The sequence below is a fragment of the Sabethes cyaneus genome, chromosome 3 (genome assembly GCF_943734655.1).
Source record: "Sabethes cyaneus chromosome 3, idSabCyanKW18_F2, whole genome shotgun sequence".
NCBI lineage: Eukaryota > Metazoa > Arthropoda > Insecta > Diptera > Culicidae > Sabethes > Sabethes cyaneus.
In genome coordinates, this window is record NC_071355.1 from 204,479,367 (window position 1) to 204,495,540 (window position 16,174).

At 40.0% G+C, this 16,174-nt stretch overlaps 1 protein-coding gene across 1 annotated transcript in view; it reads right to left on the reverse strand.

Annotated features, from left to right (window-relative positions):
* Nucleotides 1–700: 700 nt before the first annotated feature.
* Nucleotides 701–16,174, reverse strand: part of LOC128740606 (arrestin domain-containing protein 3-like) — a 29,027-nt gene continuing 13,553 nt past the window's right edge. The window contains exons 4-8 of the mRNA XM_053836167.1: nucleotides 12,687–12,782; nucleotides 12,475–12,545; nucleotides 10,670–10,970; nucleotides 9,990–10,104; nucleotides 701–969 (exon numbers count right to left, since the gene is read on the reverse strand). Coding sequence (XP_053692142.1) covers nucleotides 701–969; nucleotides 9,990–10,104; nucleotides 10,670–10,970; nucleotides 12,475–12,545; nucleotides 12,687–12,782 — 852 coding nt within the window. The remainder of the gene's footprint in view (nucleotides 970–9,989; nucleotides 10,105–10,669; nucleotides 10,971–12,474; nucleotides 12,546–12,686; nucleotides 12,783–16,174) is intronic.

The following is a 16,174-nucleotide window of genomic DNA, read 5'->3' on the forward strand; positions in this document are numbered from 1 at the left end:
TTGAGTAACATTTGGTCGTTATTCACAGCTACTACATTAATAATTATATTCAACATTTTCATTCATAAATCTTTTAGTGTCGTTTTGGAATATGACTTTTCATTTGTTTTCTAAACAAAAACTATAATAAGTTTACTCTTGTAGTTTGTGGCCTTATAAATCATTATTCTAATGTTGTAGGTATGATCGGTTTCTATCATAAAATTGTTTGTATTACATTCAACAGTATTTTTCTAGCAGGATAAGTTTGAACATGAAACCAATGCAACTTAGTTCCGTTATTTGCACTCGTACGTATTGATCATAATGGAATTGATACATTCATCGCACATTTGTTAGCACACTTAAATAACCATACGGTATGACATCCTACGAAACACGCTGAGCCTATAGAAACGTTGGCACATGCTTTAAAGCTCTAGTAATTGATATTATGTTCCTCCAAAAATTATCGTGACACACGTTACTGTGCTACACTACGCGAATAGCAAATGTAAGAAATACCACCGGGAATTGTAAACACATCGTTGAACACGTTCCTAAACATGTGTATTGCTATACTGCTGCTTTGTCGGTCGGTATGATGCGAAGTTGTTTGGCGAGGCGGGCGGGTATTACGGTAACCGCGGGTGTGCTAGTGGTTTGTGAACGAGAAGTGCTTAGCACCGACTGGCTTCTAGACATCGACAGCTACCTACTGTTATGCTTTCTCTTCGGATAAACTGCACCGCTTTCGGTGAATGTCGACGATTTCGATATCGACTGACGATTTTTTTCGGTTGCCTCTTCCGGCCGCTCGGCCGGCCGCTATTTGCTGAGAACTGCGAACCACTGTCAGGTACACCGGACGGTACAGCGGAGCCACATCGTGATACTCGTTATCGCTAACGTTACAGCCATCGTATACTTCTCCCAGGAGAAATTCCGGCCCGATGTAAATGCCACCTTCCACGTGATCGACGGCCACTTCTGTGCGGAATAGATGATAGAGGTTGTTTGAGTGTTTGTTAACGGAGAAAAGCAGGGATACCGTTTTATAACTTGATTGAAGTAAGTAGTTACTAAATAAAGTAGATTGCGTAAAATAATTTATTTGTATTGACTACTAGCTAATTTCCGGCGAGGAGAAAACTTAATGCAGTTGCAATTTTTAAAATATCAAAATTTTAAGTTTTATTTTCGAAATGGATATCTCGGAAACTGCTGAATCGATCAGTCTCAATTTCTTTTTAATGTGATAAACAAATAACTAGCTGCTAACAAAGCCGGTGGGGTACCGAAATTTATTTGAATAATTTCATGAGCAAGGGGTGGAACATCAGCTGAACAACGATTCACTCATTAACGTTCGGTCATGCTGCTCTGACATCCACAATACACCGATGCATTGCGAATCGGTTGAACGTAACAGCATTAATGAAATCCGAAACACTTTAGGGTAGCAAAGAGAAGCCCAAAAGCTTCGGGATTTCTGCTTCTAATATATATTTTACCGGGAGGTTGTAGGGCAGGACCAGAATTTTTCAATTGCTCACACAAGTTCAGTTGTCTGGACCTGGCCAGCATAATAGAGGTTTTCCGTCAAAAATTTTTTTTTCACTAAATGTTCGGTTTTAACTCTTAGAAATGATACCCATATAAAACTTTCTTTATTAAAACCTCTAACTACTGTAGAAATGGAAAACTAAAATAAGTATATTTCAATCCGTCACTTCTCGGATGTATTACATGCCTTTTTGTACCAGTGTCCTCTATTTTCACCACTTCGAAACCATTTGTGCCACTCTTTACTCTTGTGGCAAGCAACAAACGAAATGAAAAAGAAGGTAATCATTAGCTTTTCATTCGTTTTGTCCTTTTCACTCTACCGCTGATACACATATGTCAAAAACTGTTGTGCAATGCTGCCAGAAAATCTGGAAGTTTTGACCAGCAGTGCAGCCGAAACGAATTTTTTAAAACTCAACATTCGTGATTTGGTGAAAAGAAACTCAACATTCTTGCAATTTGCATTATTTAAAAAATCGTAGTAAATTCTAGAGTCAACGAAAAAAATATATTTTTGCACCATTGTCACTCGTATTGGGAGTACTTTCGAGAAAAAATAAGAAAAGGAGGGGTATGATCTGACGGAAAACCTCTATTTAACACTAGATATACCAGTATTTTTAATATACCTATTTATACCAAAACCAGTCAAAATGACTGGTGGATAAAAAACGGTTGGTGAACGACTGAATAATGTGCAACACAAACCTTATAGTGGTCCTTAGCCTCTTATCCAACAACTTGTATCTCCACCTCCTCGTGGTAGGGTAACCAACCTGTTTTGGACCTCATCTGTAGTTGTACATAATTTGGACACTTTCATTTGATTTTGCTGTAAGTGTCCAAATTATGTACAGCTACAGATGGGGTCCAAAATAGGCTGATTACCGTACCAGCCGGAATACGAGCAACCTTAGCAGAGGTGTGGTAACCAACCCTGGTGGAAATTAAAGTCGTGTGCCGACAGGCAAGGAAGCACTGTCATGTCTCGGCACTATACGATAACAGCCCCATCATGAGACTCGGCAGCATAGCCTTAGTAAGCAAGCTTTTCATATCTAAAATATTACGAAAAATCAAGAAAATTCAACTCGAAACATTTAGCATGGACAGGCGATGAAACAAAGATTTGGAATGGATGCTTCCTACCTGGAACTGTAAAACCAAATTTCGCGGATGGTGACAGAGTGTTGCTCGTTCAGTTAGAACCGCAAAAGTTCGACATTGTGGCACTACAGGAGATCTGTCGCAAAGGCGGGAAGGTTTGGGGGATCCGTGGCGGCAAGGCCCAATTTTGCCAGAACGGCGGAGCAACCAACGAGTTGGGGACGGGTAATGGGCAAAGTGCAGAATCGGGAGAGGATATGTGTGTTGAGGATAACAGGCCGCTTCTTCAACTACACCGTCATAAACGTGCACTGGCCACACGAAGGTAGACCCGACGACGAGAAAAAAACGTTCTATGTCCAGCTGGAGGCAACATACGATAGCTGCTCGAGTACTCGCCACGGGATATAATCGTCATTGGGGTCATGAACGATCAGATCGACGGGAAGCAATGTGATAACAAAGTGATAACGGCCAGCGATGCATCAATTTTGCAGCTTCCCGAGGCCTGGGGATCAGAAACACATTCTTTCCCCACATAGAAATTATCTACGAAACCACCAGGAGATCACCTGACCAACTAACATTGAACCTAATCGACCATATTCTCATCGAAGGTCGGGTTTTCTCGAATATCACCAACGTACGCTCCCTACGGGGTACGGATATCGACTCAGATCATTACCTAGTAGCAGTACACGTGCGCTCAAAATTATCGACGGTATATACCTCACGACAAATCCACCCTCGGTTAAACAATCGATAATTAGACAACCCGGAATGTGATGAGAACTACGCGCATACTATGCGCCTTCCTCTGTGGCCAGGTGCTTCGACCCTCGAAGATAAATGTAGCAGGATACGTTCGGCCATCAGTGAGGCCACAAAACGCCAGAAGGAGAGCTAGAACCACTATTTCAGGCTAGTGAGATGCGCAAGTTCTATGAGAAGGTGAACCGATCTCGTAAAGGATACACACCGAGGCCTGATATGTGTAAGAACGAGCAAGGAAACCTGGCCACAAACGAGCGCATAGTGGTTGGTGAGTGGAAGCAGTTATTTGATATGGATCTCAATTGCTGATATAGCAAAAGGAAATGGAGCAAAAGTGAACGTATGAGAGCCTAAGGGCGTTTCGACTTCCGATCTCAAAGATATCCGGCGAGAAATCGGTCAGTTGAAGAATAGAACCGCCGAAAAGGACCGACTCTTGACAAAACTCTACAAAAATGGCCAAGAACCATTAGGAACGGCATTTCACTGAATAATTTCATGCTTCGGACTCACCGTTCTCCCGAAATGCTACATTTCTTCATAAAATCTTGCACCAGTCATTTTGACTGGTGATGGTATAAATGGCAAAAACAAAAATGATATTTGTTACTAATATAGATAAAGTAACATTAAGTTCATAAAATGTATTCTCTACTTATAGCTACAAAAGTCATAACATCGTTTCTAAAATCAAATGTTAGATGTTATAGAAATTTCAAAATGAAATTGCACGACCAGTCAAAATGACTGGTCTGGTATATCTAGTGTTAAGTAATAAGTTTCTTTAAGTCTTTCCGTGGCGAGGAACGATGTTGATAATTCCGAATACCGACAAACTGTTGCGTCTAGACTACATGGCCACAAACACAAGCGCATCCTTTGATAATCTGACTACCGATAAAGTGGCGCATATTGGATGGATCCAATCCCAATGATTCATGTTAATTTGACGCCACAGTCGATGAAGCTTCTATGCATAATCTTTCTAGCAAAAACTTAACTATAAAATTTCGATTCGGAGGCAAGAGGCAACGTCGAAATCGTTACCATGATGAGATCCAGATTCCGGCAGTTGAAGTTCAATCTAAAGCTTCTGTGAAGTTTTGAAAGTTCAAAAACCCTGGCAGTCTGGCGGCTTCTAGGCTCTAGGATGAGTAGTTTCAACCTGGTGAAACAAATAAACAGTGCAGGAAGCTCTGGTTCTGGTAGTGCAAAGCGGTACTAATAAGCTGATTCGTGATACTGACTCAGCAAAATATTCTTGGAAAATTAGAGGGACAGTTGTCGGCGGTGACAAGGGTAGTTCGATAATTTTGGCTCAATTTTGTTTGATTTGCCAGTATACCAGAAAATTGTATATATTATACTAGTCTACATCGGTTGACGAAATAAATAAATATCGTCTTAGCCGAACCAAATTTGACAAAACTATCTATGGGACATTTGTAGAACTAGTTATTGCCTACAATTTTACTGAATAAAGTGTTGCTGTATCTTAATTATGGTGCTATAATGCTCCCCAGCTAGCACCAACTCGTATATCAATGTACGAAAATTATCGCAAATATCTCCTAGTAAATTCGAAATCATAATTAAAGCTTGATTAAGCATAATTAAAGCATAATTAAAGCTTGATTTTCTATCGTATAATGATAACAACTGACATACATACGATTTTCAGCACAAAATCGTATAGCATTACGAAGCGAGTCGCGCTTCATTGGATATTATCGTATATAAATACATACATAGTCGTAACGCTTATAATTATTCCTAATCACGTATATCGCCTCCAAAATAGTCCGGATATGCCAATATTGCACATCAAATACGATATTTTAGCATGTATATCTGTACGTAATCTTTCACTTAAGTACTAATGAGCCTCCCCTAGTTCCGCCGATGTTAGAAACCTGTTTTTAGTCTCATCCTTCTGCCGGTATCTTCTGTGCGATTCTAAATGACCCAAGAGTGCCCCAGGAACAAACACGCAGCACATCACTCACTCTAGGGTAGCTTCAATCAGCCGAATTGATTAATTCGGGAAACCGTTCTTGAACATTATCTGCCAAAAGCGCTTGAGTCAATCACATGCTGCCCTAAAATTCACGAAAATATGATGCGTGAGCTCGCTTTCCGACCATTCTGGAGGATTTGTTGGAGAGTGAGCGGCGGACTTTAATCTCAAGTTCAACAGAAAAGTTTCCGCGACGGTAGTTTAATTTCATTTATCATTTACCTTACCACTCCCAGGTGCAATCGTCTGTTTGTTGTCCACGACTGTGGACTACTCTCATGAGCTACCACATGTTGAGTTCGTGCGCAACGTAAAACTCAAGTAACATAGGGTCTCGCTTTACTCTCTCTTTTCTCAACAGCTGGTAGGAATGCTCTAAGTAGGAATGTTCTAGTACTTCTTACGAAGAAGATTAATGGTGATGTAAATCCGGCGGCAACAGTGCGGGCAAGGGAATTCTTTACGTATAATATAGGGTAGCAGAGTTCTTTAACTATGAATAGTGATAGGGAGTTAGTTTTTTCGTAATTAAAGTGAGCAGTTGTTTTAAGTAGAAAAGTACGTTAAGTGTTAAACTGAGAAAGATTATTAAATTTAATAAATCCAGTTAATAACAGTTAATAGTTTTTAATACCGAATTGATGTAGTAGGAACTACATATGGTGACAGCGGTGGGAGAGCATGGGACAGCGGTTTGTTGGAGAGTGAATATTTACTTCTTAGTAGTACGGGCCCCCATAAAGCCCGCCTGATATTGCCCTATAAGATTCACTTGCTATAGGACACTGCCTCTAGTTTCTGATAATAAATAAAAGAAGTTGGCGCACGTGTTTCATCATGCGCCATGCGTGAGAGTATACTTGAAACTATCAATGTTTCTCTTTTGAATACAACAGATGTCGTTAGTTCGTAACGCATATTGTACGTTTTGGAAACAGCTGAATTTTGCGCGACAATAAATTTACTCAACACAGCAACCTTATTCTCGTATCCATCTCAGTTTCTTCTGTGTTTATCGCTAATCGCAATATAACGTTTGACACCTGAACCAATAAATAGTTGGTAAACATTGTTTTTATTTATTGCGTTCATTTTGCGAAATTTAATTTTTTCGAATTGAAATGTCGCAAAAATATTCTGTTCCTGGCTCTCGTACGGTATCAAATCACTTCTCAGGGCTCTCGGATGACTGGTAGTAAGATGCTATAGGAAGGTATAGGAAATGTTTGTTTTTTTTTTATCAACATTGGGCAGAAGTCATGCATAACACCGGTACTTTGCGTACCTGCAATTATCGACTATTGGAAACTTGGTTCTTGGAATGTCAGGACTCTACTTGAACCGGCACGCGCGGGTATCCTGGCAAGAGAGTTGCAGAAGATGAAGGTCGAGGTTGCAGCCATCCAGGAAGTGAGGAAGTGGCCGAAGACGAGACAACGCGTTTTGGGCGCAGTACATCCTATTGCGGGCACGACATTCAAGTATCACATCTACTACACTGACGGCAATAAAGCAGAGCATGGAGTCGGATTCGCATTACATGGAAAACAAATGAAGCGTGTCGTGTCATTAGGTAGAGGCCCATCAATGACCGCCTAAGCGTGTTAAAGATTAATGGCAAATTCTTTAACTTCAGCCTGATAAATTTCAGCTACGCACCGACGAACGACAAACTCGATGACGTAAAAGAGGAGTTCTATGATCTTCTCGTTAGGACACATGGAGAGTGCTCAAGACATGACATAAAGATAGTCATCTTGGATATAAATGCACAGGTCGGACGGGAAGTGTTCTTTCGTCCCATTATTAGTAGAGAAACCTTCCATCCTAGAGCACAAACATCAATGGCCTGAGGTTAATCAACTTCGCTGGAGCCAGAGGAATGGCTATCTGTAGTACCTATTTTGCACGACGCAAAACTGGAAACACCCCAATGGAGAGGCCTACTCTCTGTTCGACCACGTTCTGGTTTATGGCTGGAACTTTTTGATGTCGCATATGTGGGATCCTTCCGAGAACGTCGACCCGGACCACTATCTCGTAGTAAGCAAGATCCGCGCCCAGTTGTCCAATGTATTCAAATCGAAACCAACGAGGTAGATACGACTGAACATTCGGCGGATATCAGTGGCGGTAGTTGCTGCAGAGTACTCTCGGAAGACTGGTGAACAACTCGGAGAGAACCTGAACGAACAGTGGAGGCACATCCACGACGTGATCAGTACTACAGCGCGGGAAATGTTGAGTACCACTGCTGCATTTACTTCCAGTGAGTGGTTTGACGCAGAGTGCCAACGAGTGACTGATGAGAAGAATTGAGCCAGAAATCACATATTGTCTGCAACGGTTACGTGCCAGAGCAGAGCTACTGAAAAGAGACTTCACCATTGTAAAAAATGCCAGCACTGGGATCGCGTTCTTGCGGAGACGGAGAATTGCTTCGAGAGCCACGATACGAGAAGCTTCTTTAATACGATCAACGGAATCAGGAACCGGAGCGTGCCAACTCCTGTTATGTGCAACGGAAAGGAGGGGAACCTGATTACCGAAAGATCGGAGGTGGCTAGGCGTTGGAATCAACATTTCAATGCATTGTTGAATGGTGAACAAGATGGAGCGGTCAACAGAAACAGGATATCAATTGATGATGATGGACAAGCTGTGAATCCACAAACTCTGGACGAGGCTGGAAAGAACGGTCTCCCCGACGAACTTTTGAAAATCGGGAGCGACCGGCTGTATTGTGCAATCCATCAGGTTATATTAAAGGTATGGGCTGAGTAGGAACTACCTTCGGACTGGTTGGAAGGTCTCATATGCCCTATTTACAAAAAGGACAATCTACTCGAATGCAGCAATTACTGAGGCATTACTCTCCTCAATTCTGCATACAAAATTCTCTCCCGCATCCTATTTCTCAGTCTGAGACCGTTGTAGAAAACATTTGTTGGCGAATACCAGTGCGGTTTTCGAGAGGGACGTGTCACGACGGACCATATGTTCACCTTGCGACAGATCCTCGATAAATTCAACTTGCAGACTCAACATGTGTTTACAGATTTCAAGGCGACGTACGATTCAGTTAAACGAAAACGAAAAGCTCTGGCAGATTATGCTTGAACATGGTTTTCCAACGAAACTGGTTAGGCTGATACGTGCTACTCTTGATGGTTCAAAGCGGGTGAGATATCGGACTCGTTTGTGACTTTAGATGGTTTGAAGCAAGGTGAAGGACTACCGAATTTACTGTTCAGCATTGCATTGGAAGGTACTATTCGAAGGGCAGAGAAGCCATACCATCATCACGAAATATCATAAGCTGGTGGCTCGTAGAGAGCGTGTTGGAACTCAGTGGTGAGAGATGGAGATACTTTTGAAGTGGACGACGAATTTGTTTACCTTGGTACGTTAGTGACATTTGACAACGATGTGAGTCGTGAAGTAAAAAGGCGGATAGCGGCTGCCAACAGGGCCTTCTACGGATTACGTAGCCAGCTGAGGTTCCATAGCCTGCAACTCCGTGCAAAATTCGCGCTCTATGAGACGCTAATTCTTCCGGTGCTACTCTACGACCACGAAGTGTGGACGTTGAAATAGAGCGACCGACGAGCTCTTGGAGTTTTCGAGCGTAAGATCCAGCGTTCAATTCTTGGCTGCATATTAGACGCAGGAGTGTGGCGCAGGCGCCTGAATTACGAAATATACTAAGTATACAAAGTTGCGGATATTGTCAAGCGATTAAAATACGGCAGGCTACAATAGGCTGGCCCCGTAGCAAGGATGCCGGATGAGAGACCAACGAAAACAATATTTAGCAGAGAATCCGACAGAGGCCGACGGCGTGGATGGTAGAGCAGCGGGTATTAGGAGCGACTAGAGAGCGGTAGCCCAAGACCGAGAAACGTGCAGACGTATCCTGAATTTGGGATGGATTCGATAAACGGATTGTCACTGAAGAAGTAAGTAAATTGTATGCTCGAAAGATTTAAATTTTTTAAATTGGACACATCCCAACGTTACGGGACACAATTAGCATCCGTTTTTTACTGTGTGAACTGCTTCCTCTTTGACCAATTTTTACGCAAGTATCTTGTAAAATAGTTGATTAACGGTGACATTATCTTCCACTTGAAAGCCAGGGATTTGTTGAAATAGCAGCCGATTTGTATAGCCTGCTGGCTGATTTGCAGAATCGGAAACCAGCGGAATATTTCTGCAAATTTTGTTTCCCGATAAGAGAAAAGACATTTTTTCAAGCGAACCGTATAACTCAGGTGCACATTATATTGTATATGTTACTTAGATGCATAATTGCATTTTATCTCATTATGGGCGTATTTTATTCAAGTACCATCACTATTGGTACTACCTCCACTAAGTTACACTTACCCTATAAGTAGGTAAAACTATATAAAACTCTTAAAGTGAGGCAGGTTATTACTTTAATTTAGACTTCTTGGACAATTACGATACAAATATCGATATATTATTAATTAGCTGGTTCCAAACCACCGTTGAATCATTTAAATCAATATAATCTTACCATATCCTATGTGTGGTTGCAGATTGCTGTTTGGTATTCGAAATGGCACCGTACCGATGGTGATGGGAAAGTTTATATGTAGATCATCTTTTGAATCTTCAAATTCCAAGCAGGCCTGACAGTAGACAGAGAAAATATAAAATAAGTACACTAAATTGATATATTTATTTACAAGCATTTTTCGTATAATGACGAGCAAGTTGACTTTTACTTAGAAAGCGTATTACTAGATAGGCACCCATTGCTGGCATTTAGAAAATGTTAAACTGGCAAGAAATCGTAACTAACCACATTTGTAATATGATAATTTCTAAGCGAAAATGTTGGTCGTGATGCTAATGAGGAAAATGTATTCTGAAATAATGTCAACATTGTGTTACAATGAGCCGTCAAGTGCTGGTCGTTTTGATATGTAAAATCTTTTTTTGTGTTGCTGTTTTGTTGACAGTAAAATGGGACTTATGCTTTGAATGCAAATGTTTTCGTTTTTAGGAGAACAACCGTACGTGCCAAGTTGCAGATGTTATTATGGGGCTACACTTTTTCATTGTCGAACCACCGCGTAACCACCAAAATGCAGCCTGACTCTGCGGTCCAATCATATTTACCTACCGAGTCGGAAAGCTGTAGGTAATGGGCATCACATTGGATGTCATCACGTTATTCGTGAACATACTCACCGTAAGCGTGTAGTAAATCTGCACCAGTCGGCTAACGCCCACCAGCGTAGTGGGAACGGTCGGTATCCTCAGGCTGGCACAGGTATCCTGCTGGTCCCTGGACGCAACAGGTTCGCCCTTATGCTCGAGCACCAAATGCTGGACCTCTTTGGTTACCCTGAGCACGCCTCGCTCGACTAAAAACTCGCAAAACTGTACCAACCGTGCTTTCAGTGTCACACCTTTCTCGCCCTGATTGTCGATGACGGTTTTGAGCTTGACTGTTTCACCGCAGCAAAAAGCCGTCCGATCCAGGGAGCAGCTGCGAAACGAACGGAATGAAACTGGTTTTATTCGGAACGTGTTGCTAGCTAGCGATGATGATTAACATGTTTCTTCTGTGCGATTTGCATTCCTACCCGAGCGCAGCGCAGCAGCAGCGGTGAAGTTTTGCATAAAATTTCGCATGCTCACTCACATCCCGATGTGATGCAATGCGATGTGGGCACGTGGTAGTTTACGATGTAGGTAATTATGCGCCCCCATAGTGTTGTAATTTTCACCGTTAAATTGAATTTCAAATGCGGTTGATGTGTGCCGGTTTGATGGTTTTGTTCCGTACGAGTGAATGATTTCAAGAAAGCACGCGATGGTATGGATTATAGTTATCAAACTAGCAAAGTCAACCAAATATATAAGTTGTAATCATTGAAATCGACGTTGCTAAGTTTATTTTATACTGTTCAGATTGGATTTATCCCTCATTCAAATTTCGCATTTAAATAAATATAAAGCATCTCTTCCGAAGCTACTCATGCGTACCATGTCAGTGACAGTAACAGAATATTGTGTGCTGAATCATGCCTTAAGCAACTTGATAAGAGCGTAACAAATGGTAACGGATGCGTCTTCTGGTTATCTCTAGCTTGATCGATTCCCTTTGCGATTGCCGTGCGGCTAAATTTGGAGAACGAACTCTCAACTAATATTATTGAAATAAAGATTACTGCACCTTAAAAGGTCAAATCAAGTATAGATTATTGATGTTAAATAATAAATCTCAAATAGTGTTGTAATCCCACTACTCGCGCTTCCTGAACATGATACGGACAGTTGATAACACTTAACAATCCTTCGCATTAATGCGATTTCATTGTTTCGCTGTGAAAGCTGCCGGAGAACATAATAATGCAACAGTTATGTTGTCACATTGAGGCCATGTAAAATTTGGCCTTGATGTTTCTAATTTAATCAAACGGACTAGAGGGGTATAAAAAGATTTACTGTCGCGTATTTACGTGGTTATGTACTGGCTCGGAAACGATATGCCAATACGTGCGGGTTCGTTTATATTTGTCTGGCGCGTTTCGCGTGTTGACCCACCACTGACTGTTGGGGTGACCATATTGGAATAGAAGAAAAAACTAGGTCACTCTCATAGCACTTGTATTGTTCTACGACTAGGGGTTAGAAAGTAAATGCTGGGCCAACTCAGACGAAAATGTGACAATCCCCGGACTGCGTTAGGCAATTTGGTCACCCTACTTGAACACAAGAGCTATAAAAGCTTCACCGTTGACACAAGTGCTATTGACTGTGTATAAATTGTATGCTGCTGAAATAATAATTTGTGTTGTATATCCCGACACTTTGGCAAACTTCCAGACCTTTGAAAAATCGATTTAATTAAATCATTGATCTCTGTTCCATTCTATTGTAATGCGACATTTCAATGTTTGTGATTGATTTTCCACAGAAATTGCAGATAAACCCTTTCTGGTATGAATTGTTACTCACTAGATTGATTGTAGATTGGCTACACTCACCTTAGCGTGACGGGTCCTTTGGCACAACATAACCAGAATCTCACCGTATTGTCCTGTGCCGAAACTGGTTTCTGTGTAGGATGGAAAGGTAGAAAAAGGTTAGGGAAGGAAAAGAAATTCAGAGAACCCCAACATAATCCCGTGGAGGAGCACAAATGGTTCCTTCATTTTTCACCATCATATGTAATACTAAAGTATTGTAGCTAACGCACCAGATATTGCTCGTCCATACAGTCGATATGTGGTCCCACGATAGTAAAATATTTGATTCCTTGTGGCGGTGAAGCGTACGGGATGTCTATGGTTACCTAGAAGATAGATGGGGAGATGGGGACGAAAAAGAAACAGGCAGATTAGCACACGAAAATGGAAACATTTGTTACACTTCTGCAGCTGCTCTCTTTTTATAGCACGTGTAAGGTAACCGTGGTAGCAGAGAACGAATGCGTAATGCTTTGGGGTATGATAAACACGCTTGAAGAAGAAGAATATTGATTGCAAGCCAGTCGGAAAACGTATTACATCAATAATTTATGTAATGTAGTCGCTAACTGAACACGAGTTAGTTAATCAATCAAGCACCTAATGCTAATACGATATGCTGTCACACCCGTTATAGAAAGTTAAAAAGTAAATGAAAACATAGCCTCCGAAAGGGGCGCGACGACGGGATATCATGCGTTTCCATTGTACATATTTGAATGGAGTCGCATGGTTGGTAATGGTTAACTGAAGTGTAAACTCTCGGGGTCTATTTTAGGATTATACAGAATCTCTCAGTCTTGAGTTCAAAATGAATACTTTTAAATTTTATGGCTGACACATTCATATTTAATTTAAGACGAGGAAGTTTGCTCAATAGAATTAAATTTTCATGGATTTTTCAAGATCAAGATAAAATAAGTCATTTCGTTGTCGGTTCTCTTTGAACCAATAGATGTTTCTGATTCTTTTACGTAATTAACACTTCTCATACTTTTTTGAAAAATTAAAGTTTCGAATAAGTTACCGAAAAAACAACATCACATTCTCTTTTTTAAAATGTTATAGGCTTCCTTTATCAGTAGTATTACCACCATTCTAATGCCTGTGTTTATGGATTAATTCTTTTTATCCGCTTTTTTCACCTGTGTAGTGAAGAATCCTGTTTCATCCGATTAAATCCACATCAATCAACAACGGTTATTAAATGCTGTTAAAAAATAAATCACCCTCCAACGGATTAATTAATATGATTTTTGATTTATTTTTTAGCTCATTATTACTACTAGACCCAACAAACATTTTATTTGAATAGTAGATTATTCAATCGTTCTGTAGCCAATGTTCAGGAATCAAGCGCTTATTAAGCAATTATTTAGCAAAAATGTTTGCTGGGAAAAAATTGCATATTTGCCAAAACTTCGATCTAACTTTGGTGAACCTGTTCAATGAGTTCAACTTCTTCATCTCATTTTCTTTCACAACATCTATGCGTTTAAAAACAGAAAAACATAACATGATGTCATGATTGTTAAACATTTTGTTTGGGGAGCAATGCTTGTTCAAATATTTAGACAAAAAACTGTGACTCAGCATGGTTGTGCCTGTGTGCTCGTACGGTATTCTAAGAAGTGCAAGAAACATGAATTTTTCTCCTTATAGAGCTGCTTAATTTGATTGAGAATTTTGACATGAAAGATTTCATTTGCGCACCAGAACTCAACAGATTCAACCGTGCTTAAAACGGTTATTGGTCCTGGCGAAAAGGCTTGTTTTTGACACAATTTCAGGAAATTTCATAATGATAGCAATGTTTTGTTAATTTCTGTTGAATTCGATTGTTTTAATAATTTTGAATAAATTTTCAAGCTCCCTTATCTCAGTGTTTATCTTAATATCCATGCAGTTTCCTCTCGATTAGGGTCGGTGCTCATCAATTGTTTTTGGCAGTCTGATGATTTCTTTTCTAATAATTCGGTCCGTAGATTGATATTTGTAAGCCTCCCAGTAACCAACTTTTGACCATGTTGATGACAAATTAGTGTTGGCTAAAATAAATGAATTGGGTGCTTCTACACACTTTGTTAAATGGTTGAAATCCTACCTTGTTAACCCAAAACTAATTACCAAGCTGTCAGTTGTACAGATTAACTAAAAATTCCGGAAACCTCAAAGAAGTAATATGGGACCTTTACTGTTCTCAATCTTTTACAGGAATCCCCCGAATAAGGCAATGGGTGGAACTGTGGTGGGTGGTGGCAACTTTATCGTTTAATAAATAATTAAAAAATCACCGTGGGCGTACAGCACCAGCTGCCGCCTTATTCGGGGAACTGCTGTATATTGAAATGTGCTTACTAACTGTAAGGAATTGCCATGTCTAGTAAAACTGTTTGACACAGTAATTGGGCTGATGTTATTTGAATCGAAAAATTATCGAATAATTGTGCTATATTCTTTACGTGCAAAAAATCAACTATCTGTTGGGTTCATGGCATCTATTGAGTTGCGTTTGACAGAATTAGAGTGATGAAAGTTCTTGAAATTTGCCTAGTCCCGTAGTTCTCATTCTAAGATGATTACGCTAGTGCTAGTTACAAATAAAAAAAAATTAAGTTTCATCTTTAAAACAATCAGTGGTTTCTGAAATTTTTACTATCTGCGGGCATTTTTACGCACTATTTTGTTTGATTTTAGAAGTATGGAGAAAGCATGGAGGAAATATGGAGAAAGTACGGAAAAACATGGTGAAAATATCTGGAAATTAAATAAAAAGAAAACTCATCCAATTTAATTCTACTATGTGTATTTTATTCTTGACAGATACGTATTTCGCCTACGACTTGCAGGCTTCCTCAGTGTCTGTTTTCTGCATACTTTCTCTATATTTTCTTCATACTTTTTCCATATTTTCTTCAAACTTGTTTCATACTTTCTCCACACTTTTTTCTTATTTTCTCCATATTTTCTCCATTGAAGTTTTTGGAGTACCCTCCTAGTTGGCTTCGAGGTATGACGCTGGTCTAATAAGCCACTCGACGTATGTTCAAATCTCGACTGGGAGAGGCTGTTAGAGTCAATAGGATCGTAGTAGGTATCAGCATCTTTGGCTCGAGCAGCACGTATTGGCTCGAGCAAAGTATTGAAAAAGAGTGGAGAAAATTTAGAGAAACAATGGAGAACGTTTGGAGGAAGTATACAAAAAGTATGAAACAGATTTCGAGAAAGTATGGAAAGTACGGAGAAAACATGGAGAAATTAGAGAGAAAACAAGGAGCAAGTATGGAAAAAGTATGGAGACAGTACGGAGCAAACATGAGGAATATATTGAGAATTGAAAAAGTATGGAGAAATTATAAAGAAAGCGTGGGAAAAGTATGGAAAAATATAGACAAAATATATACAAAATACAGAAATGTTCCGATTTTGTCAGCCCAATGTTGAATTTTGGGCTGACAAAATTGGGGAACTGACAAAATCGGCAAATTTTTTTTTTGAATTTTTTTTCAAAATTTAAGATTTAAGACCTTGCAATATCGAAGACTTCTACTAAAAATTAAATTTTAACTCTCAATTGGTGAATTGAAAGCTCAATGAACCGGGCACAGCTTACTGGTCCAGAACCTTTTTTGGTGCGCATTAGCTTTGAGCGGGAAAACTTAAGGGGGCATAGTACTTTTTCAGTTTAAAAAAATCGAAATTTTTTTTATTGATTATT